This window comes from Peromyscus maniculatus, chromosome 9 (genome assembly GCF_049852395.1).
Source record: "Peromyscus maniculatus bairdii isolate BWxNUB_F1_BW_parent chromosome 9, HU_Pman_BW_mat_3.1, whole genome shotgun sequence".
Classification (NCBI taxonomy): Eukaryota; Metazoa; Chordata; class Mammalia; order Rodentia; family Cricetidae; genus Peromyscus; species Peromyscus maniculatus.
The window spans coordinates 115892647-115919164 of NC_134860.1; the positions used below are offsets into that span (position 1 = coordinate 115892647).

At 44.7% G+C, this 26518-nt stretch overlaps 1 protein-coding gene across 1 annotated transcript in view; it reads right to left on the reverse strand.

The window, feature by feature from the left end:
• The window catches only part of Abcc4 (ATP binding cassette subfamily C member 4 (PEL blood group)), a 230615-nt gene that overhangs the window by 54526 nt on the left and 149571 nt on the right, over positions 1-26518 (reverse strand). The window contains exon 20 of the mRNA XM_006978748.4: positions 23681-23760. Within this exon, the coding sequence (XP_006978810.1) occupies positions 23681-23760 (80 nt within the window). The remainder of the gene's footprint in view (positions 1-23680; positions 23761-26518) is intronic.

Below are 26518 nucleotides of genomic sequence, written 5' to 3' on the forward strand. Positions count from 1 at the left end.
TGGGTTCAGATTCCCCAACAACTATGCTAAAAGCTTAGTGTGGTGGTGCAAGTCTGTAATCCCAGTGCTGCCCAGGTGGAGATGGTGGATTCCTGGGGTTTGTTTAATCTGTGTGAGAGTTTCAGGTTCAGTGAGACACTCTGTCTCTCAAAAAGAGGTGGAAAGTGACTGAGAAAAACGCCTGATTGGATTTCTCGTCTGTATACACACACATACACACACACACACACACACACACACACACACACACACACACACACACACACGGGTGGGGGAGATGACACAAAGATTTATACTTGAAAATATATGTAAACACTGCTTTTTTTTTTTTATTAATGTTTCCCCTTTCTCAGCATTCTTGGACTTCATTGGGTTTTTATGGTTCTACAGCCTCCTCCATGGTGACTGGTCCTCAGCCCAGCTGTGGATGTGACCGTCTTGTTAAATAAGAAACACAGAGCCAATGCAGAGATGAAAGCCCAAGAGGTCAGAGCTGACAGCAAGCCATAGCAGAAGTCTGGCAGTGGTAGCACACGCCCTTAATCCTGACCACAAGACAGGCAGATCTCTGTGTGTTCAAGGACACCACCAGCATGGAGACACACGCCTTTAATCTCAATACCAACCATAGAGACCTGGAGGTATGTATAGACAGGCAGTGATGAGGAGGTCATGTGGTTGGGTTTACAACCAATGAGAAGGCAGAATAGAAAGTCTATAAGAAGACAAAGACATAGGAAGTAGGTCTCTGGTGGAGGGAAGGACAGGAGCGGCAGTGAAGGGTAAGGTTTTTAGCTCTTAGCTACTGCTCTGACCTCTTGGGCTTTCATCTCTGCATGGGCTCTGTGCTTCTTATTTAACAAGACGGTTAAACCTACACCCAGCTGATGGAGAGTAACCCTGACCAGCTCATGAAACAGAGTGAAAGCCTAAAAAGTTCAAAGGTGCTTGCCAACATAGTATACCAACTCTTGCTAATTGGGCAAATAAATTTTGTAGGAAAAATTACCTTTAATCCTCCAAAGCAAAATAACTTAAGGAAAAAGGAGTAAACTTAATTTTACCAAATATGTAAACTCTTAGAACACAAAATGAAAGATTTTTTTTTTTTTTTTTTACATTTTGTGTACCTGTACGTCACAGTGGTAAACCCCACAAAATCTCCCCAGAAGGATTTACTATAAGGCTGTGTGTGGTAGCACTCAATAGTAACCTCAACCCTTGGGAGGCTAAGACAGGAGGAACTCCATGAGTCTAAGGCCAGCCTGGGCTACAAAGTTATTTCCAGGCTAGCCTGGGCTATAAAGACCTTGCTTCTAAAAGCGAGTGAATAAAACTAGAACAAAACATGCAAGAGTTTCCTTTGGAATATCATATTTTAATAACACAGATTATAAAACCACTTTCTTCAACACTTTTTTTTTTTTTTTTTTGGTTTTTCGAGACAGGGTTTCTCTGTGTAGCTTTGCGCCTTTCCTGGAACTCACTTGGTAGCCCAGGCTGGCCTCGAACTCACAGAGATCCGCCTGGCTCTGCCTCCCGAGTGCTGGGATTAAAGGCGTGCGCCACCACCGCCCGGCCCTTCAACACTTTTAATACAAGGACCTGTTTAGGTTCTTGGTACTTATCTTCCCATCTGCTTTGAGTTTGGGGGATGTTCCTAGGCATCTACATACAGTCTACTTTAAACCATGGGGTTCTGTTGCCGCTGGTCTATAGGATGCGTGTGCCAAAGAGTATGTTTCCTATAAACAGCAGTAAAAATGTAGTCTAATTTTATGGGAGCCACCATGCCATCTGCACTTTTGGCTCACTCCATTCCTTATTTGAACTCTGTCTCACACCTGTCCCAAGTACAGAGTAAAAATACATGTTTGCTCACACCACCACTTAATCAGTATACGGTACTTTTTACTACCTGTTTACAGTATTACAAATAAAACCAGGCTCAAATTGCTCACACCTCAGTGCAACTGGAAAGCTTTGAATTCTGCTGTCAGCGAGACTGCAGAGTCCGTTCCAAGTTGCCATGAATGTACATTGCCTGGATTGCCTTCCACTCTTACTGATTTGGTGGGAGATAAGTCTCAAGTGCAGTGAGCAAACCAGGATTCACTTTTTGGCAAGATTTCCCTCTGATTTAGCAAGGGAAAAAAAATGATGGCTGGGTTTTGATCAGTAAGCTGTTTACTGATGTATGCATAAAAGGGACTCTTTTATCTACTATTTTGGGAACATGTGAGATAAAAGAAATTGATCTCCGAGTGGAAAAAATACCACAACAAATTGTGCTGCTGGGTAACACAGGATTCTTAGAGGGGTATTAAAAGTTTGAACAGCACATAGACTTTGAAAAGTATTAAGAAATCAACATGTAATTCCTATCAGATTAGATTCATCATCCTCCAGTTACAGGATGTGTCCAAGCAAAGGGAAAACATTAAGAGCTTTACATGTAAGCCCCTACGCTGTAAACACTGGGCTTGCATTTCATCAATAGGTACAACTCACACACAAAACACACCTCTGTGTGCCTCAGAGTCCAGAGGTTAGCTCTCGTTCCCAGGACTAATGTCTACCATTACAGAACCCACTTTGTGGCCTCTTGAACACGTATCTTCTGACCTCTGCTGACAGCCATCTCTGTGAAGGCAGAGCTTTAGGGCACACTGGCATGTCCGACCTCTCTAAGATGAAGCTTTTAAATTTGCAGACAGTCATCGCTCCGTCCATTCGCCATCTGGCTGATGTGACCATTTCACACCCATAGCTGCTCTGGGCCCTGGGTTACAGGTCTGTCAGCTCTGTCAGAATGGCCGGTGGGCTACAGTCCGTTTGCGGATGAGTTTCCTTTTGACCTTTTCCAGCATTGATGCTTATTATAAAACTCAAGCCTTCAACTTGTGGATTACATTTTAAATTCAAGTTAAAAATAAAGTTATACAATGGTAAACATGCTGGACAAAAAGACTGTCACTGCCACTGTGAACACTGAAGCTTTTAATTCAAAGATTCTAAAGAAAAATATTTTATCCAAAAATAAAAAATGAATAAAAAGGGTCAGAGGGCTGGAGAGGTAGCTCAGGGTTAAAGCACTTCCTGCTCTCAAAGAGGACTGGAGTTTGGTTTCCAGAACCCTGAATGAGCCGCCTGCAACTCCAGCTCCAGGGGATCCGACGCCCCCTTCTGGCCTCCACACACACATGCACTCACATGCGCTCAGACACCCACAGAAACACATATACACAAAAACAAAAAGAGAAAGTCTTCAAAAAAAGAAAAGCTTGGTCAAATTATCCAGGGGATAAACACAAATCAATTTATACAAACCTAAAAGCAGCTTCAGAAGGTAAAAGCAAAATTTGACAGTCTTTAGAAGAAACAGACAAACCCAGTCCCACAGTACAAAATTAGACAAATTACTTCAACAATTGATAAAATAAACTAACAACAACAAAAATCAACAGTAATATAAGAGTTTGCGATGAGCAAAAATCAAATGATGACCAATGGCTATGATGCCATGGCCAATTCTTTTCAAGTACAAATCTGCCAAGCCATGAAGCACGTACGTATTCACAGACCTCAATGACCAAAGCGCAGAACTTGACTTTCTATCTTAAGATCTAGTTTTTTGTTATTTAGAGCACTGTAGCAGGAATCTTAAAAGTTCTTATTAATAAAGTCAAACCTGAGGCGAGTTATTGGGGTCCATGCTGGTAGATCAGAGAGACAGAACAAGCCACGGCTATCTCACCTCGCCAAATCCTCAGCTGGTCTTGTCTCCTCAGACTGGAGGCCTCTGAGTCCTCATCCGGAATGGGTCTCAGCTGAATTACTGCTCAAAAGCCTGAATGCTTAACCAGCCAAAATCTTCTAGTTTCTGGTCCTCAAGCCTTATATATCTTTCTGCTTTCTACCACCACTCCCTGGGATTAAAGGCGTGTGTCACCATGCTTGGCTATTTCCAATGTGGCCTTGAACTCACAGAGATCCAGATGGATTTCTACCTCTGGAATGCTAGGATTAAAGGCGTGAGTGCCACCATTTTCTAGCCTTTGTATCTAGTGGCTGTCTGTTCTCTGACCCCAGATAAATTTATTAGAGTACACAATATTTTGGGGAACACAATACCACATTTCCTCTCTTTTTGTCTAAAATTAAAAAAGCTTATAACTAATACAAGAAAAACTATCTTCAATAAGTATATGCAATATACAGTCAAGATTACATTAACAATGTCTAGTCCATTAACATTTGACAGATCCAGACAAAAAACTCCATTATATATATTAACAATGTCCAGTCCAGTAACATCTGATAAACTCAGACCAAAAAATTTTCATTAGAGCACCTCAAATTTCATCCCTTAAAAAGATTCTGTACTGGGAAATATCCTTCCCACACCTGAGAGAAAGTGTTCCTGTTAACCAGTTGATGCTGAAGTATGTCATGACCATGACATAGAAAAAAATAACATTCCTTTTGCCTTGAAAATAAATTCAGCCTTGTTTCTCATCGTCTACAGTTTCTGTCCTCACCCTCCCCAATCACCCTCCACACCCTCTCCTTAGATCCATCTCACATGGTGTCTTACAACTGGGCCTTGGAAAGTTGAGAGTTATAGGCAAAAGCAGCGAGAAAACGCCATGAAACTGGCAGTGTGCATTATGTAAGAAGCCAGAGCATCTGCTTCAGAGCAGGGGGAGGAAGCAGAGCCACGGGGAGAAGGAAGGCTATCAGGCCACCAGCTGATGAGGAAGAGCCGCTGGAACCCGGACTGACTTCAACAGACTCACAATAACACAAAAACAGGGCAGCCATCAGGAAATCCCACTGCACACCTCTCAATAACACCAGCTTTACGAAAACATGGTAACATGAGAGTTCTCTGAAAAGATGATGAAAATCAGGCACTACCAAGACCTGAAAGTTGCAACAATGCTATGATTGGAGGTAAACGCATAGCTTTAACCTTTTTTTTAAATAAAAAGGAACTCTAAATACCAAAAACTAGATCTTAAGATAGAAAAGAGGGTGGGGTGATGGTCCAGTGGTTAAGAGCACCTTACTGCTTTCAGAGGACCATGGTCCAATTCCCAACACCCACAGGGTGGCTCACCACCATGCCTAACTCCAGTTCCAGGGCATGTGACACCTACTTCTGACCTCTTCATGGGTCGAGAACACAACTGGTGTGCATACATACATGTAGGCAAGACATTCATACACGTAAGATAAAGACAAATACAGGTATTTTAAAAGAAGATATGAAAAGAAATAAGCAGCAGCAACAACAGAAACAGGAAAAAGAAAACAAAACACCGGACAGGCCGATTGAGGCTGCAATGAGAGGCTATAAAAACAATAACAAAAAGACAGAAAATAACGGCAGGAGAGAATGGTAAAATTTTAATGAGATAGAAAAAAGGGAACAAAACAAAACTTGGGTCTTTCAAGACACTAACGAAATTAGTCAGCTTCAAGGCTGATCAAGACAGAAGGAAACTGCCATGATCATGTATTGCAAAAGGCATCACAGGCATTAAAAAGGGGGTGGTCAGATGCACAGGGTTAGCATGTTTGATGTAAAGGCCTAATGCCTTGAGAAACAGTGGCTAAAGGTCATGCTGAAAGAAATAGCAATCTAAGTAATTCTGTTCCAATTTGAGAATCAGAATTCATAGTTTGAAAGGAATTTTGTGACAGACTCTAAGTCCTGGGCTTAGATTGCTTCACTGGTGAATTCTACGAAACAAGTCAGAAAGGAAAAAATGCCATTGTTCCTAAATTCTTGGTTTTCTTTTAGAAAAGAGGTTTGGCAGCTGGGCATAGTGGTACAGTCTTTTAATCCCAATACTCAGAAGGCTGAGGCAGGGGGACCTCTGTGAGTTCCAGGCCAGCCAGGTCTACAGAGTGAGTTCAGGACAGCCAGATCTACATAGTGAGACCCTGCCTAAACCCCTTGCCCCTCACAAGAAAAAGAGAGAAGAAAGGAAAAAAAGCAAAGAGGGGTGTAGAGAAATACAACTTGTTCAAGACAAACACGTTGAGAAGATTCATTTCTAGCCACTGGCCTCTGTGACTGGGGCTTGTGAGGCAAGCTTGGAATCTGTACAGCAGGCTGTCTGGAAGGTGAGAGAACTTGTTATCCACAGCCAGGGCTCTTCTGCCTATGCTCTTAAGGCTTTTAATCCCTAGAATCAAGTTGGCTAAGACGACCTGATATGATCTCCTTTACGAGAAGCCAACCAATTATAAGCAGTAATCATATTTTCAAAATACCTTTCAACCAACACCTTGGTTTCTGTTTGAGTAAATGATTTGGACTGGGAACCTTGATCCAGCCAAGATGACACATATCACAAAGCAGAAGTCCCTTGCTAACTCTTTTCTTTTTATGAGGTCAGTATGATTCTAACACCACTTGGTTATAAAATATTACAAGAGATGCAAAGTATAAACCCAAGTCTTTGCTGAACAACAGATACAAGGTTAAGTTAAGCCATGATGTACCTGGGTGGCTTCTAGAGTAAGGAGAACTGCCATGACTATCGGAAGAAACTCAAAATTCAACATCTATTCTTGATTTAAAATATTTTATACTTTTATCAAATTAAGAAATGAGTCTTTCACAGTCTGACAACAGGTATCTATTTCAACACAAAACAACCCCCACCACAACATATAACTAACATCCCTATCAATTAAAAAACACTGAAAAAAATCCTTCTAAGAGTGTAAAAAGGTCTAATCCTGTTCGGGGGTTAAATGATCCTTTCACAGAGGTCACATATCAGATATCCTGCATATCAGATATTTACATTACAATTTGTAACAGTAGCAAAATTTCAGTTGTGAAGTAGCAACAAAATAATTTTATGGTATTGGGGACACTACAGTATGAGCTGTATTAAAGGGTCTCGGCATTAGGAAGGTTGAGAACCAGGGGTCTAATTGATTCTGCTCAGCACTATGTTAGAAGCTCTAGCCACGGCAATAAGTAAAGAAAAGTTATAAGTATCAAAAAGGGTAAAAATAAAACTCATTAGACACACACACACACACACACACACACACATTTTGGAGACAAGGTTTAGACTATAATTCTCTATATAGAGCAGGCTGACCTTGAACTCACAGAGATCCACCTGCCTCTGCCTCTTGAGTGCTGGGATTAAGGTGAGTATCATCTATCACCACATTCATCAAAAGATTATTTTTTTTAATTGCAGAAAATGCAAAGTGAAGTTAGGATCAATGATATGTTAGCAATATACATAAATCTGCTATCTCTAGGTGCTAGCAATAAACAACTGAAAACTACTTAAAACCACCTCATGAACAGAAACAGGAAACATCACACACAGGAACACATGTGACCAAAGGAATACAAGTGGTCTCTACTGAAAATTATAAAACACGTCTGAGAAAGTTAAAGGAGACCTAAACCAGGGGACAGACACGCCATATCAGGTCCACGCTGACAGCAGAAAGACTGGATCTATTTATTACTTAAGGACAATATTAACCAAAATAAGTGAGACTTTATAAAAAGAAACTGAAAAGGTAAATTTAAAAATATAAAGACTGAAGATGCGCAAGACAATCTTGACACAGAAGAGCGGAGTGAGAGGACCAACCTCGACAGGTTTGGTCTCTCCGAAAGATCGGAATCCAGGCCACTGTGGCAGCCGTGAAAGGATCGGTGTGGGGGAGTGCGGACAGGACAGGCTCAAACGCAGTCGCCCAGACGTCGCGACAACTGGATGCACACGCGTCTCAGCACACAGGGGTGAATGGCAGAGAAGAAGTGAACCTCAGCCAACAAGACACCCAAACCACCTCAAGTCACACGAAGCTCTTGAGAACGAAGGAGAGAGATTAAAAGGTCCTGCTGATGTGGCGGGCACGGCTGCAATCCCAGCACTCGAAAGACAGAGACATGTGGCGAGGCCAGCTTAGTCTGGACAGCAAGTTCCAGGACAATCAGCGCCACACAGTGAGGCCCTCTGTGAACAAACACACAAGCAAACAAAGGCAAAGAGGTAGCTAGGGCAGTAAGGTGTCTGCCACGCTGGCGTAAGGGCGAGTTCAATCCCCAGAACCCACATAAAAAGCTGGCCATAGTGGTGTGTGCATCTAACCACAGTGCCCGGGAGAGCGGGACAGGAGGATTGGTTGAGGGACATTCTGGCCAGTCAGTCTAGCTGAAGTGCGGAGCTCTAGGCTCAGGGTGCACGAATGTGCTATGCAGGGTGAGGGCTGCAGTTTGGATCTCCAAGTAAATGCTAGGTGTGTGTGTGTGGCAGTCAGATTGTAATTCTAGCATGTTGGGGGTTTGATACAGGAAATCCCCAGGAGAAGTTGGCTAGCTAGACCAGCTGAGGAGGTGCATTCTGGGTTCAGTTAACAGACCCTTTCTCAATGTATAAAACAGAGCAATCAAAGGAGGCAGCTGACATCAGCCTCTGGCCTTCATATGCATGTGTGCACATATATGCACACATGTACACACATCTGAATACACACACATGCACATTACATATGAACACTTATGCCAAAGAGGGGTGGTAGTGACTGAGAAACACACTCAACATCTACTCTGGCCTCCATATTCATGCTTACACACATGAATGCACACCCACATGAATGTGAGCACAGACATAAACATACACATAAAAATAAAGGCTCTTCATACTCCTTACCACATGCAAAGATGTCCTAGGACACACAAAAAAAGAACCAAAATACACTAAAAAGAAAAGAGGTTATTATTAGACTTCATCAAAATTAAAGCCCACTGCCCCAAAGATATTGTTAAAAAAATAAAAAATAAAATCACAAATTGGAAAACAGTAAGAAATTATTAGAATTAAATACATACAATATTCCAATAAATTAACCATAACAAGATTTTAAGAATAAGTTTATGAAAAATAAGCAAGAGATTTGAGCCCCAAAATCTCACATACAAAAAGTTCTAAGTGGCCGATAAATGTGTACCAAAAGAGCTCAGTATCGTTAATCATCATGAGGTAAAATTACAGTGAGATCAGCCATGCCTACCATAAAGGCTAAAATCAAAACACCTGGCAACACTAAACACTATGAGCACCAAAGGCAGAGCAGCCGAAGTCCCCGTGTGTTACCCGTGGGTGAGCAAAATGGCACCCATTTTGAAAACTTGTTAGTTTTTTCTTTTTTGGGGGGGCGGGGGACATATACCTACCTGATAACACAGAAATTCCACTCAAGGTATTTTATCTCAAAGGAATGAGAATATATGTGCCCATAAATACTGATACAAGAAGAGTTGAGTTGCTCTTAAAACTTGACAACAACCCAAACGTCCATCAATCAACAGATGAATAAGATGTGTTATCTTCCAACTTAGGGATACATTCAGGGGGAGAGGGTGGGAAGAAGACAGATGGGATAGAGAGAATGAATGAATGAACTAAATTAATCACTGAAACACTCAAGGAACGAAGAACTTGATAGCAAAGTAATTCAGCCACAGAAATCTACCCACTGCACTGATTCCATGTCTTTAGCACAAGAACAGGAAACTAATGTGTGCTTTCTGAAACCCGAGGGTGGTGTGGGACAGATGCCGGTTACAGAGGGGTGAACAAAACTGATCGGGGTGCTGGGAACTCTCTACTCTCCTAGGAGGTGGGGTTATAGAGACATACATGACTATTAAAACCTGTGAGCTAAAGGGGAATGCTTATTTTATTGTAGGCAAACTACATCTAGGTAAGAATACTGACAGGGTCAGAAAGAAACGGACACCACCAGAATTCCATTCCCAAGTATGCGTGGGAATGTGCTGGGAAATGCACAGTCACAGGGCCAAGAATGATTTATTTTGGTTGCATCGAGAGTGAGGAAGGGGATCCAGCTTGAAGACTAAAAAAAAAAAAAAAAAAATCAATGTGTGTCTCCAAACAAACTTAGCTCCTGAGCCCTGGGAGATAATTCTCTGAGTCTGAATCTTGCACCTCAGGCAGAAGCTGTACCATCTGCTTCAAGACTGATTTCAGACACCCAGCAAACACCCATCAGAAGCCAGAGAGAGGACTGAGTTATGAAGCAAGTTATGAAATTCTGAATCAGGATGAGCTAGAAGACAGTATTCATGATGGTGAACTATGTTCCAGATGGAATTAAAAAGACACGTCATACATTCAATGGAAAGAGCTGGGGCCAGTGAGGCAGCTCACGTGGTGAGGTGTACACCACCAACCCCGCCAACCTGAGTTAAACCTTGGGACATATGTGGTAGAGGGGAGAGCCGACTCCCGGGAGTCCTCTGGTCAACGCACTGGAGCACGGACACACATTCAATAAGGAAGGATAAAAGACTGTAAAACAGAAAGTATGGTTTTAATAAAACGGAAGCATGTTCACTAGCTAGCCTTTTCTTATTCATCTCATGGTGAGAATTCACCAGAAAAATAGACAAATACGAATACAAGCAAGAACAGCAGTATATGGAGACCTGTAAGGCCCCCATTTACATAGGTAAATATGTAGCCATTTTCCTCTCCACACTTCACGACTGTCTAGGATGGCTGAGGGTATAAGACCCCAAGAGGAGAGGGCACAGTGAATGACCACACACACCATCCAGCAACATTGGGGTGCGAAGTTCTGTGCTCTTGTAGAATACCACCAGAATTTTTGTTCTTAATCACCTTTTTGTTAAACTATGACTGTTATCACTAGAGCTCACATGCTGGGACAAATTGGAACATCAATTGCCAACCTACAGGCCTGTGAGGATCCCTAGGGATTGTCATCACACGACCAAGTGTGCTAACCACCTGACTGGCAAAACCCAACCATCTCCTCTTACGTTCAGAAAAGAAAGGTCCAGGAATAGCAGGCCTGGGGCTGTGTGAATCCTACCACCCCCGGGTCAAGTGTCGGTCAATATTTCCAGAAGCCTCTACGGTCAACTCAGCTCTCTACAACCAGGGGACCCACTTCAACCAGGCAGCTGGTACCAGCATTATCTCTGAGGCTGGCACTTTCCCAGATGATTCCCTCCTTGCCAACGCACCGAGTAAAAACTCTTTTGTTGGTTTCTGAAAGCATGAAAAACACCGTTGATTCGGTTAAAATGGATGAGTTTACTCTTAAAGACAGAGAGCTTTGAAAATGAGGGCAAAGCAACCTAACTAACACTGTCCTTTGTCTGAGGGGATTTGAAGGTGGGAGTGGGGGGCAGGGGTGAACAAACCGTAGAAATCTCCAAATGACAAAGTCATTGTTCGGTGTGCTTCGTACACACTTTCCCTGACATCCCCACACAAAGCCATGCAAGGGTCAGTGGGACCGAGACAAGTCCGGGCAGTTCCACCCTTGTGCTTCTATAAAGGACGGTGACCCAACCCATTATCCCCAGGTCTTAGGCTGGCTTTGTTCCCCGTATCCAGATGCAGCAGCTTTTCTCCCCCTCCCTCCTCTCCCCCTCCAGGAAGAAGTGACTGAGGATGCCTCCTTCACATCTCCTTTGGCTTGGCGTTTCCACTTCATAAAGCGGCAGTCAATGTGTTTTGTGTGCAGGGAGGAGGCGATGGCATGTTCAGTGGTGGTCCCACTGCTGCCTGCATTGGTGGCTCAAGTAGCCTAGGATTAGCCCTTTGTGTGCCGTGAAAGGATATGAAAAGTCAGTTATTTAGGCTCAGTCAAGCTGCTGGCCTTTTTTTTCTTTTTGGATGAGGGGTGTGAGGTGGGGAAGAAGAAGAAAGGTCTTGCAAGGCAGTTCTCCCAAATTGGCGACAGCGTTTTGCAGAAGGCAGCTGCATGCAAGTCTGCACCCTCAGAGAAATCCCCCACCCCTCCCAAAGCCCACTAACATGCCCACTGCGATTCCTGCCTCGTAACTTCATTTTCAGTTGTCTTGTTAGTAGGAAGACCCCTGGAAGTGAGGATGTTAGTTAGCTGCTAGAATTCCAGATAAGTGAGACGCATTACTCGGTGCTCCTGGGAACCACAGAGGCTTCAGAAATAGTATGGAAATTAGATTAATAGGAAATATTTACTGCTCAATGGTCTATTCTGAAAACAATGGATCCCGGTAGTGTGGTACTGAATGGAAAAATAGCCATTAAAATCATCAGGGCCAACAAACCCAACATCTGGGATACAAGCTCACATGGTGGTACTCATGGGTTTGGTATGTGTCGGATAGTTATCTTAATGGAACACACGGAAAATAAGATGGTTACCATTATCAAACTATTTCTCTCACTTGGAAATAATGCTGGATTTTAAAAAGCATATTCTTCACAATTTGACAAATTTTGTTGAAATGTCACTGAGATGCAGCTCAGTGGTGGAGTAGTTCCCCAGCTCTGGGTTAGATCTCCAGAACCTGGGGTGTGGGAGGGGGAGTTTAGCCGAACATGATGGGAAAGGCCTGCCTGTCACTCTATCGACATGAGACTGAGACAGGAAGGTCATTCTGAGCCACCCTGTACAATATATTGGAACCTTACCTCTAAAACACAACTAAACTAAAGGAAGACAATTATATTGAAATGATGGCCATTTATCTTTACTGCAATCATTATGAAGTAGGTTTTTTCTTTCACCTTTTGTGAGGATGTATAGTATGTGGCTTTTTGAGGACAGAGGTGGTAAGCGGTAGAGCTCAGTATGTGAATTAGAAAAGGAGGTTTCTCAGCTCCCAACTCTACCATTCATGATACCTGAATCTTATACTTATCTAAGTGCCACCCTGCTACCTACAGAGTCACACAGTAGCACACTCAACCTTCACACCATTGAAACTTGAAACTTTTCCTGAAGAGCCAAACACACTGCCTGAAGTGGTCTTCAGGGCTCTGTGGCCACAAGTAGGAAGACACAAAAAAGAATACATGCATTCACTTTTGTTTTGTTTTTCAAGACAGGGTTTCTCTGTGTAGCTTTGCGCCTTTTCCTGGAACTCACTCTGTAGCCCAGGCTGGCCTCAAACTCACAGAGATCCGCCTGCCTCTGCCTCCTGAGTGCTGGGATAAAAGGTGTGCACTACCACCGCCCGGCTGCATGCATTCGCTTTTTAAACAGTCTATCTTCATTACCTAGAATTGAGAACAGCTCCAGTGTATCCAGCAACTATGATGTGACTAAACAAGACACTATTTGGTGGCCTCAGGGATGACCTGTGGGGTAAAGATTCAGCTCAGTTAGTAGAGCTGCCTACCTAGCATGCACAAAGCCCTAGGTTTGAATCCCAGCATTGTGTAATCTGTGAACCACCTAGTCCCAGCACTTAGGACCTGAAGACAAGAGGATCAGAAGTACAAGGTCATCCTTGGCTACACAGAGATTTCAAGGCCATCCTGGGGTACATGAGAACCTATTTTAAAAAGTCTTGTGATTGACATATACCTGTGGGATGGACTGCCCTGCAGGGCAGACTTTCCAGTCGGGAACAGGGTTTGTTTTAACCATGGCATTCTTACGTAGATGCACATGTGAGGGCATGTCCAAATCAGCGACCTCTCCAGCCTGCCTGTGCTGACATAATCCGATCCTCTGAGTGCTCCCTGCATCCTACCCACCACTACAAAGCTAAGGTCTCGCACTTGAGACACAAGTCTCTCCGAGATCTGGCCCCTCTGTACCCACCATCTTCATCTCCTCTGATGTTTTAATCTCAATACTCTGTGCCATTATTCCATCCCATGGTCTCATTGCAAATATCCCATGCCCAGAGCTTCCTGTCACATGTGCCTTCTCCACTTTCTGGGGTTCAGGGACAAAGCTTTGTCCAATTCCTCCAGGCAGGGCTACAGAAGAAACCCAGAAACTATGACCAAAGAATGTAGGTCAACTCAGAAGTAACAAAACCTTGAAGCTTTGCTTTATTTTAAAACATGTACAGGCCTAGAACTTGCTATCTACACCAGGGTGGCCTTGAACTCACAGAGATGTGCCTGCTTCTGCCTTCTGAGTAGCCTTGTATATAATGGGTCTTCTACAACTTATAAGACCCCAGCAAGCTCTTTGTACAGGGTCTTCATGTATTCCTCCACTATAACCCTATTCATTATTCCCATCTGTGTTTTAAGAGAGGATGGCCCCCACAGGCTCATATATTTGAATGTGTGGTACCCAGCTGGTGACTATTTAGGACAGACTAGGAGATGTGATCTTGTTGGAGGAGGTGTGTCACTGGGAGGTTGGGCTTTGAGGTTTCAAAATCCCATGCCAGGCCCAGTCTTTCTCTCTCCACCTCAACTTTCAGATCAGTTGGGAGCTCTCAGCTACTGCTCCAGCACCATGCCTGCTTGCCTGCCGCCATGCTTCCCGCCATGCTTCCCGCCATGATGATCACGGACTCACCCTCTCAAACTGTAAGCCAGGCCCCAGTTAAATGCTTCCTTCTACACGTTGCCCTGGTCAGAGTTTCACCACTGCAACAGCACAGTAACTAAGACACCATTCAAACCTAATTTACAAGCAGAGGAAAAAAAAGAATATCTACTTGAGCATTTTGGGGGTTTGTGGTCAAAGGTAGTCAAGAGAGCCTTGAACTTGGAGAGCTACCTCCTTGGCCCCCCAAGGGCTGGGGTTTCGGGTGTGCACCAACACACCTAGACTTAGTGAAGCCGTTACTGCGTCTTTCCAAAACTTCCAACCTGTCAACTTACTCCTTACATCTTACCAGTTTGGATGGTAAGTATGTCATTATTAAGTTACAATGGCGAGCATCGTGAACACATTTAGTAAGACTTCTGGGGTGACTGTGGGACAGGGCGTCAGCCGTGGAAGGCAGAGCACTGACCAGCTCTGCAAGAGGAACAGAGAGCCATGAGACAGGAGGAGAGCGCACTGAGTGACCCAAACAGAAGCCCCAGCTAGACCGCTTATTAGCAAAGGTACAGAAACAACCAGAGGCAAAGGCTGGCACTCAGCTGTTCAACGGTGATTTTGCAGGTGATATCTCAACTTGCGGTTCCACTCAGACAGGCAGAGGCCTTGTTAGCAATGCCACTGCTCTTCCTCACTTCCCCCAGAACATGGAAAGTAGAGTCTCTTAGGAAAAAACAAAACAAACAGTGTCCAACACTCTGAGGTTTCCTCTGTGCACAGCGATGCCCCAGCACTGCTGAACACTAATGGAAATGGAGTAAGAGAACGGCATACAGCAGGGGATTCCTCACGGCAGCACGGCCTGCTGCCCATCCTGGAGGTGCTGACATGGTCCTGAGGAGAGCAGGGGGGAAGCAGGAGGGGTCTCCTACCTGCTACGATTTCCTCAGGTGAGCAGAAGCAGGAGAGAAAAACCTACAGGCGAAACCCTCTGAGAAAGCAAGCATGGCGATAACCTGGACGCAAGCGCAAGCGCATTGAACATGCAAGGCAGACAGTGGCCGTGCTCGTTAGGGACAGAAAAGCCCATCAGCTGAGAATGAGGACACCTTCAGAGGACAGAGATGGACACACGACGTCACGGTCCCTTCCAGGCTGCGCTTCATGAGCTACAATGGGCCAAAAACTATAAAGTCTTCTGGGAAAATGTACAGACCTGGCTGCAGTGTAGGTCCCTTTTCAATGAGAGGCCAACACAGTCTAAGCACAGACATTTGTGTGTGGAGTCTGTGTGAACATGTGTGCAGGTGTGCACGTACATATGTACGTATGCCTGTGTGTGAAGGTGAAAGGTTCATGTTGGGCATCTTCCTTAATTCCTTTTCTGCCTTACTTCAAGAAAGAGTTTCTCACTGAACCTACGGGACACCGATTTGACGGGGCCAAGCTGGTTGGCCGTTACACCCCGAGGAGCCTCCACGTTACACCCACCCACTCCTGGGATCGCAAGCCTGACGTTCTCATAGGAACGCAGGTCCTCGCGTTTGTGTGGCGAGCGCTTGCCCACCTGAGGCGTCTCCCCAGCCCCAACACGAGCATTCGTCTGCACACGGTTCACTGCGCAACGGTTGTGTGCAAAGGCCACATACAGAGAGTTTAACTGCTCCTAGGGGGTGTGTATGGGCACACACATGCACGCACACCCATACCACAAAGCAGTGGAATCCCATTCTCTGAAACTAAACACATCAAACCTTTCTTCACAAAAAGGAACACTGTCACTATGAAATAAAATCAAGGTTTAGATGAAATGGGGCCCGTGGGATATGCTCAACACAGTGCTAGGCTGTGTGGCACGGTCTCTCCCCTTTAGTCGGGCATAGTGATGAGTTCATTGCCAAACACACTGGTCAAGGGGCTGGAGAAAAGGCTCAGTGGCTAAGAGTACTTACTTCTTCATCTTGCGGGGCACTGAGGTTTGGTTCCCAGAACCTACATGGTGCTTTACAACCATATGTCACTCAAATCCCAGGGGGTCTGACACACTCTGACCTCTGTAGACACCAGCCACACACAAGGTACACATACATACACATAGGCAAAACACTTAGATGCATAAAAAAGTTTTTAAAAATCTAAAAAAAACATTTAAAACAAAAAAAATATATGGGTCACTATGGTGGTTAAAGTTGATCATCAATTAGCAGGATGCAGAGTCAGCTGGACCTGTCTGTAAGGGAGTTTATACACTGGGTCAATTGAGGTGGAAAGACCTACTGTGTGAGCATCCTAGTCCTAAGTCTGCCTTCTACAATGTCACTTCTTGTCACAGCTACACAGAGAGGAAATACTATAATCACTAACAGGAAAGAGACATTTGCTGGTCTTTTAAAGGATGAATACACAGAAAATGATAATTGTGTACAAACAGAATACACACACACACACACACACACACACACACACACACACACACACACACACGACTATTTGGTGGGTAGTTTCTTTCGAAGAGTTAGATCGAGGGGGTGGGTAACCAGAATGCCCTTGATAACATGAATCCCAGGCAAGCAGAGGAAAAGAAATCCATTTGGATACAGAGTCTCAGAGGGCAGGGCACTATACTGTGAGCAAAGGGTTTAAGCCCTTGCTCTAGAGCTGGGTATTACGAGGCTGGCCTCAGGAGGCTGTAATTTGTTATCCACCGAGAAGATTCATCTACTGCAACCTATTACATTCTTGGGTTCGGGGAGAAATCTTAGTCAAGTGCTGGAATCAGCTGAGATGTCTGCTGGGTTCAGAAGGCAGGGGTAGTTTGCGCCACACCCCACAGGGCTCTGACAGCGAGGCAGACAGAACAGAGGACCAGTGACAGGGAGGTTTCCTGTGATCACGACATGCTCCATGCAATAACTGAGATTTCATTTGAGGGCATGAGAAGGTAGTAAACGAGAAGAAGAATCTGAACAAATTAATAAGGAGTGTAAAAATTAAAACGACTGAAGTTCATCCCATGTCAGGCCCAAGCAGAATCATCAAAAATTTAGTTACAACACACTTGGCACTCAGTGCATCCTTTAAAAAAAAAAGCCAGAAGACTCCCTGCCAGTCTCCTGCATCTTCCTCGGTGAAGGGGAAGTGGTCATGAGGGGCTCTGGGCAGCGCACCCTCCCTCCAGGCCACTCACAAGTCTACCTCCTTTGCTGGGATGGCCCCCGCCTTGTCTTCAGGCCTTTCAGGGAAATGGGTCCTCAAACTTGTGTACCAGCTTTTAAATGATTTGGGTTCACGAGGGGAGGGGGCTCCCAGGGGCTTCAAGCTTTGCCCCCTGCTGGATGCAGGCCACCCTCTCTGATGCCATTTTTGGGAGGAAGGAGGCAGCCGGCCACCCCCACCCCACACACCTGACTTTCACAGGCCACATGACCTTTCCCTGTAACACACCTCTTACTCTTCCGGCCATCCCTCCACCAAGACTAAAACGCTCAAGGGCCCAGGCCTGCACTCCAAACAGGACCCTCTCCTAACCGTATCAACTGCTCACGTGCTGTGCTCTACCGTCACCAGGGATCCATGCATGAGGGCTCCACACCTTGGCATTTAACACGCCTGCCTTCCTGTGGCTCCCACAGCATCAATGTTCTCCCCTGTCGACTTTGTTTGGTTTTCTCTCTAAACATGGGAGCGTCACCTCACCCAAACTGTTTCCCTGACTCTGGGTGAGACGGGCCATCTTACCCAACTTCCCAGAAACAGCTACTACCTGCTAAATGAAGAACATGCGCGTGCGCGCACACACACACACCTCCACCCACACTCACACACCACCATCGCACGCATCCCTGTCCCTCTCTGAAACTCAGTGTTAGGGCTGGGGGGTTTGGGGTGGGGCGTGGTCGGCCTACAGGAATGGGAAATAGTCCATCCCCAAGTCATAGGCTTATGTTAAAAAAGTTTTCCTTCTGGGAAAAAGCCAAGATATATTGTGAAGTAGTTACAAATAAAGTCACACAGCATTCTCCTATCAAATATTAAAAATTATTTCTTTTATTAAAGTTATTACTAAAAATAATGAGTTCTAACTATTTTAATTAAAATGGTACTAAAATTCCATTAATGGCATCTATTGGCATCTATTAATAATTTAGTAACGACATTGAGAAAACGTAGGGTGGTGGGCTGGTGGAGAGAGGACTCTGAGGGTAAAGGCACTTGTCACCAAGCGTGGCGACCTGGATTTGGTCCCCAGGGACTGCACTGTAGAAGAAGAGAAATGACGCCCACAGGCTGTCCTCTGACTTGTACATGGGATGCTTGAGAGAGCAAACACACAGGAAGATAAAATGTGTATTAAAAAAGAAAGCAAACAAAATTAATGCTACTGAAATTTGTGCTAATAATAAAAAATCAGACTTAAAACTACAAGTCAATGACCTTGTTGTCTATCTGTCTGTCTATCTGTCTATCTATCTATCTATCTATCTATCTATTTATCTATCATCTATCTCTCTAAGTACACACACACACACACACACACACACACACACACACACACACACACACACACACACACACACACGGCTACCTCACCAATACAATCATCTTCCAAAGGCCAATTCCTGCTCCAAGACTGTTGTCTCTCCTGATTTCTCATATCCTCATATCCGAGGGGCAGAGGATCAGGTGGCACTGATATTTTAACTCCTATTTCTGCAACACCATCTAGCTTTAACTTACAGTAAACTATTCTGTCTTGATGAAGGACTTGGCTTAAGAAATCCTGTTTATACTCAAAGTGTTTGCAATTTCTTGAAAAAGAAAAGAAACGAAACACATTTGAACAACACTTTTTACGCCAGAGAGATGCTGCCAGTCAGGCAATTCCAACATAACTTAATTTCCAATAAGTAGCTGTTATTTCCAATTATGTATTTATACTTTATTCAAAACACCCTTCAGTTCTGTTCTAACCCTTGCAACAGCTTGTCAGCTAAAAGTGTGTCTGTCTAGTCACTAATAATCCACATGTGTGCCCCAAGAGCCCAGTGTCCCAGACACCTCTTCTCACCCTGTTCCATTTATACTTCCCACAATGATGAATGGTAGCAAAGACGCAAACTTTGAAAACTGGCTGTGCCATCACATTGTGTCTCATCACTATAAACACCAATAGTCAATACTTTAAAACAAAACCCTGCCCATGTCCACATAAACCCAATCTTTTGTTGAAGCCTGAGGGACAAAATTAGACTTCTGTGTGACCAGGAACTTTGGTCACAGTTTACGTAGAATTTCCTTCACTTGGTCATCCCATCGGTGGCATGGCAGATCTCTGCCCAGACTTCTGACTGGTTTCTTCAGAGCACAGGGACTCTAGGCACCCCGACACAAACGGAGGGTCCCGTCCTCAGACCCGTCCCCTGGACTCCTCAGGATCACACTCAGTTGGAAACTCAAGTTCTGAGCTGACCTACAAAACCAGCTCAGCTGTCATCACCTTTCAGAAAAGGTGGTGAGGCACCCTGGGTTACACAGCTCACAGGAATGACTCTAATTACATTATTTACGTCTGCAGCCATCCGATCTTATTATCCAGAAGAGTGTGTGCAGATGCACATCCTTTATAAGGAAGAACTATGAGCCAGGCAGTCTCTATTGGAATCTTGCTCAGCTGTCTAGCACTTCAACCGTGGACTTGGGTTTTCACTCTACGTGTGGGCACACACGCTGCCACATTCGCTCGAGCTACAGAGTGCTGGGTGATGCTCACTTCCTTGAACATCTGTAGGTACTGCCTCATCTCCAGCTGCATCTGATCTCAACTGTTTTAGCTAAACTGAGCACAGGAGTATCCTGGGAAATTACCTGTACATAGGAGGAGCTCTAATTACCTCCAGGATCTGATGAAAGACATCAAGACCCAGAGCCTCCTGATGTCAGCAGCAGGGTTTGCTAAGGACATTAAGAACAAAGGCACACAGGAAGTTTGCCACTAAGGTCAATTTTGAAAGAAGCTAAGGAAACCCTTCAGGGGACCCAGTAAACTGGCTCAGGAGATGAGCAGGTAAACAAGACCTAAGGAAAATTGCAACCACCTCAGAGGTCCATGCAAGGCAGTGGATGCTACTGTTGAAGGGCAATAGTCTCTGACATGAATAATCTCTGACCTGAATGGTTTATCTGACGGCTAATTCTCAAATTTCTGTTGTTATTGTTAAGTGCCCCCCCCCCTCTTTTTGTTTGTTTTGGTGGGACAGGAAATAGAACTCAGGGTCTCAGGAACGCATGGTCAGGAGGGCTATACTCTTAGTCCAAATGTTTAAAAATGTATTAAAGGACTGAGACAGAGTAGACAAAATGTTCTGAAAAGCAGCCCCCACATGTCCACCCACACCCCAGAAGCTCCAGTGTGAGGCCAGCCACAAGGTGAGCGAGGCTGGCTGTCATTCTGACCTTGCTGCCTTTAATTCCAGAGACTATTTAGAAATGTAAGGAGCAGCCCCGGCCATCCGCCTCAGCTAGCAGAGCTAATAGGCTTCTAATTAATTTCCAGGAGATTGCTGTTATAACTAACAGGTTTTCAACATTTGGTTGATTGGGGAAAATGAATTGAATATAATGTATTTGATTTGGAAAATTAGTTTTCATTCTATGTGCTTACCATAATAGTGTTTATTTTAAGTTTACATGATTCCATTAAGAGTCCCAGAACACCACTGGGCAGTTTTCGTACGGACAGAGTCCTATCTGGCTTAAAAAGGGGAAAAAAATCAATTTACATTTGGATTTTTGTTGGCCTTTCTTTGAGGGTAGGTTAAATTTATTTATTTATTTTTTTGTGGCTTTCATAAAAATCTTTGCTCGATCATATAGCAACAGGCACCAAATACTTCAAAAAGATCACAGCGATTCTTCACGAGAAGCCCGGGCCGTCATCAGATGCAGACCCTCCCCAGGAAGGCTGTGCCCGCACAGTGCCAAGGGGCAGCTCCAGCCCTGTCACTAGGTTTCACTTGATTCCTCCTGACAACCATTTAAACAATGGATGTTGGGAAATGTCCCTCAAAGACCCAAAACAGCGGCAGGGATCAGTGCTTTTATATTTAGCTAATACTATTTTTAAAAGGAGAAAATATTTCTTCCTGAAAGGATTACAGGAAGGTTTATTGGAGACACCTGCAGACAGAGTGAGTGACAACAGATCTGTATGATAATTGATAACTGAGTTGTCCTTTATGTGAAACTCCTTTGGGAAGGACAACAGCATCAAGACTCACTTTCGGGGCAGAGTCTAGAAACTGGCTAATCAGCACCCAAAGTAGGAAACGGTGGTGAAGCGCAGCAAGCCTGTGAGCGGCTGATGGATAAAGATCCTGCTCTATCTGGTTAAACTGAAGTACAACAGGAGGAGAATTTTCTCTCCTCACAATGCTGAGAATGTTTTATACAAACGTCAAGAATATCCAGCCACAAGCCACAAGCCACACAAAAACACACCAGGGATTCTTATTAGCAAGGCTCACTCTGCTAAACACACAGTGGGGCCAGCCACGGTTGTGGAGAAACAGAACCCCTGGGAAATTCTTTTTTTCTTCTTTCTTTCTTTTTTTTTTTTTTTTTTTTTTTTTTTTTGGTTTTTCGAGACAGGGTTTCTCTGTGTAGCTTTGTGCCTTTTCTGGAACTCACTTGGTAGTCCAGGCTGGCCTCGAACTCACAGAGATCCGCCTGGCTCTGCCTCCCGAGTGCTGGGATTAAAGGCGTGCGCCACCACCGCCCAGCAGCAAATTCTTCTAGAAGCAATTAGTAATCTCTGTCAAGACATGTGCTTAAAGTTCTCTGTATTCTAAGGGGTGGGGGAGACAACTCTGTAGTGAAGGGCTGCTTCCAGGGGACAAGGAACACAGCTAAATCCAGAAGGATACATTTTAAAAAGGAGTTCACGGAAGCCAAGAGTCTGGCATGGTTATCTGCAGTACAAAGACCCCACCTGTGAGCCCCGGTGGGCGGGAAGAGATGGCTCCACCTTCGGGCCATGCTGTTTGCAGTTGATAGCCAGGGCTCTCTTTCCGGGTGACTAACAGAGATTCCAGCAATCACTGTGGCCTGCTGTTGGGTTGTTTGGTTTTTTTTTGACACAGCCAGTTTCCCAAATTAAGTAATCCTTCAGTTCCTGAGACCAGTGACTACAGAAGAGAACCTGGGCTTGGACCTGAAGAGGGCTGAGCACAGAAGAAAAGAGGAAAGGTCCAGCCAGACCTGGGCATAGCTGAAGACCCCACTGTGGCGTCTCCACCCCCGGCCTGCAGCTCGGCTGCTGGTGAGAACAGCTGTGAACGGGCGGTTAGGAGAGTGAAAAGGGGCCGATCTCATGGCAAGGGAGCTGCAAGCAGCTGGGATCTTAACGTGTGCACGGCTTTTGATGGATGCATTTCTTCTCCAAAATAAACGCTCGGGGGGAAAACAAAAAGCTCCCCTGCCTGAGTCACTGCAAAGCAGACAGAATTAAAGGACAGGAGAAAGCAAAGCAAAACAGATAAACCGCAGGCGCAACAACACTGAATGAGGAGATGAGCGATGAGGTGACCTGACATGAGTCTTTTGGACCTCAAGTTCACAGACAAAACAACACGCAAAAAGAAGGCATTTCTGTGGGATTCTTCTTTAAAGACACCTTAAGACAGAGTAATCAATGTGTGAAAAGAAAAGTTGCCCAGGAAAACAAAGAAGACATTTTCTGAGAAGACTTTGATCCTGCACTCTATTATTGGCTTAAACATGCCCGCATTTAAAGCTTTGAATCTGCAATAACCGCTCTTCTATTGTCCTTGCTAACAAAGTATTATTTTCACCTTATTATTGCTAATCTGTTCTTTGTCAGTAACCACACCTGGTTTTACCCCACCCCCTCCAAAAAAAAAAAAAAGGTGCAGTAAATATTTGCCCTTTGTGGCAATACAATGCATAATTTAGTTAATCTGGGCTATCTTTCCGTGAGAGGTGATTGTTTCTATATTATGAAATGTGTTCACAGTAAATCGGATCCAAGCCAGATACCTGGGAGGCAGATGGAAAGCCACTTACCAGCATGTAGCTGCCATGAACCAACCCTGACACGAACGCACAGCCACTCCTACACACACTATCACTCACGCTAAGTTAGCCTCCGAATCTTAACCACACCTTCCTTCTGCAAACACGGCCTTTTATAAGGTAACATTACACACCTCCGGCCCCACAGCCCCACAGCCACCCCCTTTCCCTCATGGAAAGGCCCTGGAAAAGAGATAGAAAAAGACAGGTACTTCAGTTCTGCATCTGAGAGCGTGATCATCACTCTACATACCTGGATGAAGTCTAAAAACGTCAGGGGAAGCAAGTCATCCATATGTCCGATGTCTTTGGAGAAACGATTTAAAATTCTTCCTGCAAACACAGGATATGAGAAATTACACATCTCCCCAGATAGACCCTTTAAGAGAAACAACTTGTAAACAAATCAAAACAATATTTTAAATGCATATGTATTTAATATGTTAGGCATTCATATGAAATAAGCTGATGTCAGTGGCAAAGAAAAAGAATATGGGATGATATCTAAAGAGAAATAAAAATACCACCAAATGGTGCTGGACAGAGAATTACAATGTGGCCCCGATTTAAAAAAAAAATACATATATATGTATACACACACACACACACACACACACACACACACACACACACACACACACACGGGAAATGGGAAAAACTTGTGCCAGTGTTGGGATGATAGGGTTTTAGAATGTTCCTTCATTTTTAGATCAATCCAAGTACAAAGTAGGTAGTTAAAAAAATGCCAAACACAGAAATTAATGAATTCCAATTGCTATATTAGTTTTCTTTAATCATGAGAATTAATTTCTCTAAATATAAATTGTAAGATCAGTGTTTTATTCCCCAAGGATGGTTCATTGGATCTCACATGCCAGGAAAACTCAGAAGGCTTCTAAGTGAGAAGCAGCATTGTGGGTACAGAGCCAATGTCATTCATTCAGACAGCTGCAGGCCTGAGCATCCAAGGAGACGAAAGGAAAGGTAGGCAGGAAACAGAAACAATACCCCACGATTGAAGATCAGTTCCTACCATCCCCTGCATTTCCCGTGAAGAAGAACCCAAGATAATGGTATGCGGCGAAGGCTTCGGAGGGCACCAGTCAAAGCTGGTTTCTAGCAAGCAATTCTTATTTTGAATGATATAGTTTTAAAAACTGAAATACACAGAGATGGATGGATGGATGGACGGACGGACGGATGGATGGATGGACAGGTATAGAGAGAGTCTATTTTGAGGCAGGCAACTCCCTGAGCTATTTCTGGCTGGTGCTCAGGGAGGCCATGGTACAGATGTGACATGAGGCCCCCGGGGGTACTCTAGTCAGCACTGGGATGGAGCATCCTTTCTGCAACCCTTCCAGAGCACCTGGCTCTACTCGGAAGCACAGGGTGTGCACATCAAAGGCAAGCAGGCCTCAGCTTCCCTGTCTCCGACTGAGTCCAGAAAGTGTCATCTCATGACATCTTTGGCAGACTCAGTGACAACTCTTCTGAGCTTCAATAACACCTCCTTTAGCAACTTGTCCTGAGGATTAGATGGCCCCATGAGTGTGAGAGAATCCTGTCACGATGCCAGGCACTTTTTAACAAGTGCCGGAAAGCAAACAAACAAAAAGGTAGAATGGTGACTTTTAGCTGGATTCTGAAGCATGTCGCCCGGAGACAAAGTTCAACTGTTAAAATGTGGATTCTGGTCCAATAGCTGCAGTGGAGTCTGGGAGTCTGAGGATCCCAAGGATGCCTTGTCCACCATTTCCTACAGCAGGCTTGGAGAGGGAAGAGACTGACCCATCCCAATCAGACACATCTGAGAAAACTCTACAGTTAGATAGACACATTCCCCTATATAGTCTATGGGTTTTGTGGACTAGTTTTTAACTTCGCAAAGAAACGAGACTGAAAGAAGAAAAATACAGCTCCATGGGTAAGAGCATTTGCTCAGCAACTGTAAGGACCTGAACTGGAATCCCTGGCACCCAGGTAGAAAGCCAGGCATAGCTGCATGTGTCCTGAGAGGGGAGCCAGGTGGAAGACAGAAGCTCGCTGGCCAGCCAGCTGAGGGTAAACCGCAATGTTCTGGTTCAACGGGAGACCCTCTCATGACACTAATGCAGAGAGCGATAGAGGAAGACACCAGAGGTCTTGTTCCGGCTGCATCCCCACACTCACAACATGTACCACACACAAAGACATGCAAACCAAACTAAACGAAAATCATTAAATACACGATTAAAAGGGGAAAGTTAGACTTTGAAAACACAGGCAAGAGTCAGACACACCAGATGTATGATTCAGCTTTTAAAAGAATGTCAAAAGCAATATTGAAACTATCTTTTAAAAAGGACAAAATGGCTCACTAGAGGTGACTACTACGTGAAAACCACCCCTTTACATTTTACCCGGTTCAAGAATCTTCAGGGCTGAGCTATCAACAGAAAACACAGAGGGGATGCAAACCGCTGAGGAAAGGCCTCTCCACACAGCCAGCCCAACCGCCTCACTCTCATCCACCAATGAGAACAAGTACCGCAGGACAGGAGGGTTTCACAGCACCCTCCCTGCAGAAAGCACGCAAGAACAGTGTCTGCAGATTTTTCTGCCTTTTGAAATCAGGGCTGCGATGCCGAGTTCAAGGCCTCCCAGTCATGTGTTCAGAGGTCTCCAAATCAAACTCTTATGATGAGTTCCCGCCACACTCTGCCTCGCCTCTTCATCCCAATGACATGTGGTCCCCACTGGAATGTGTCAGGGGAAGGGAGCAGTGGGGAGAGGGTTTCCCAGGAGCACACAGTCCTTTTTACACTATTCTGTTAGAGACAGCTTGCTTGCTCACATTACACCGAGCCTTGCCTTCCAGAACACCCAAATGCTACTGCCGCACACTCTGCCCTCAGCGCCGCTGATCTCTCTTGACATGGCGGCCCTCCATCCACTCAATCACAGCCTTTCCAGACTTCTCAAAGAAACCTGTTGACACCACAGGTTCCCTCACTGACCAGGTCCTCCCTTGGCCACTGCCTCTGACGGCCTCACCTGAGGCCAGCGTGCAGGATTCAAACCCACCCCCCCGGGGTTGCTTGCATGCCTC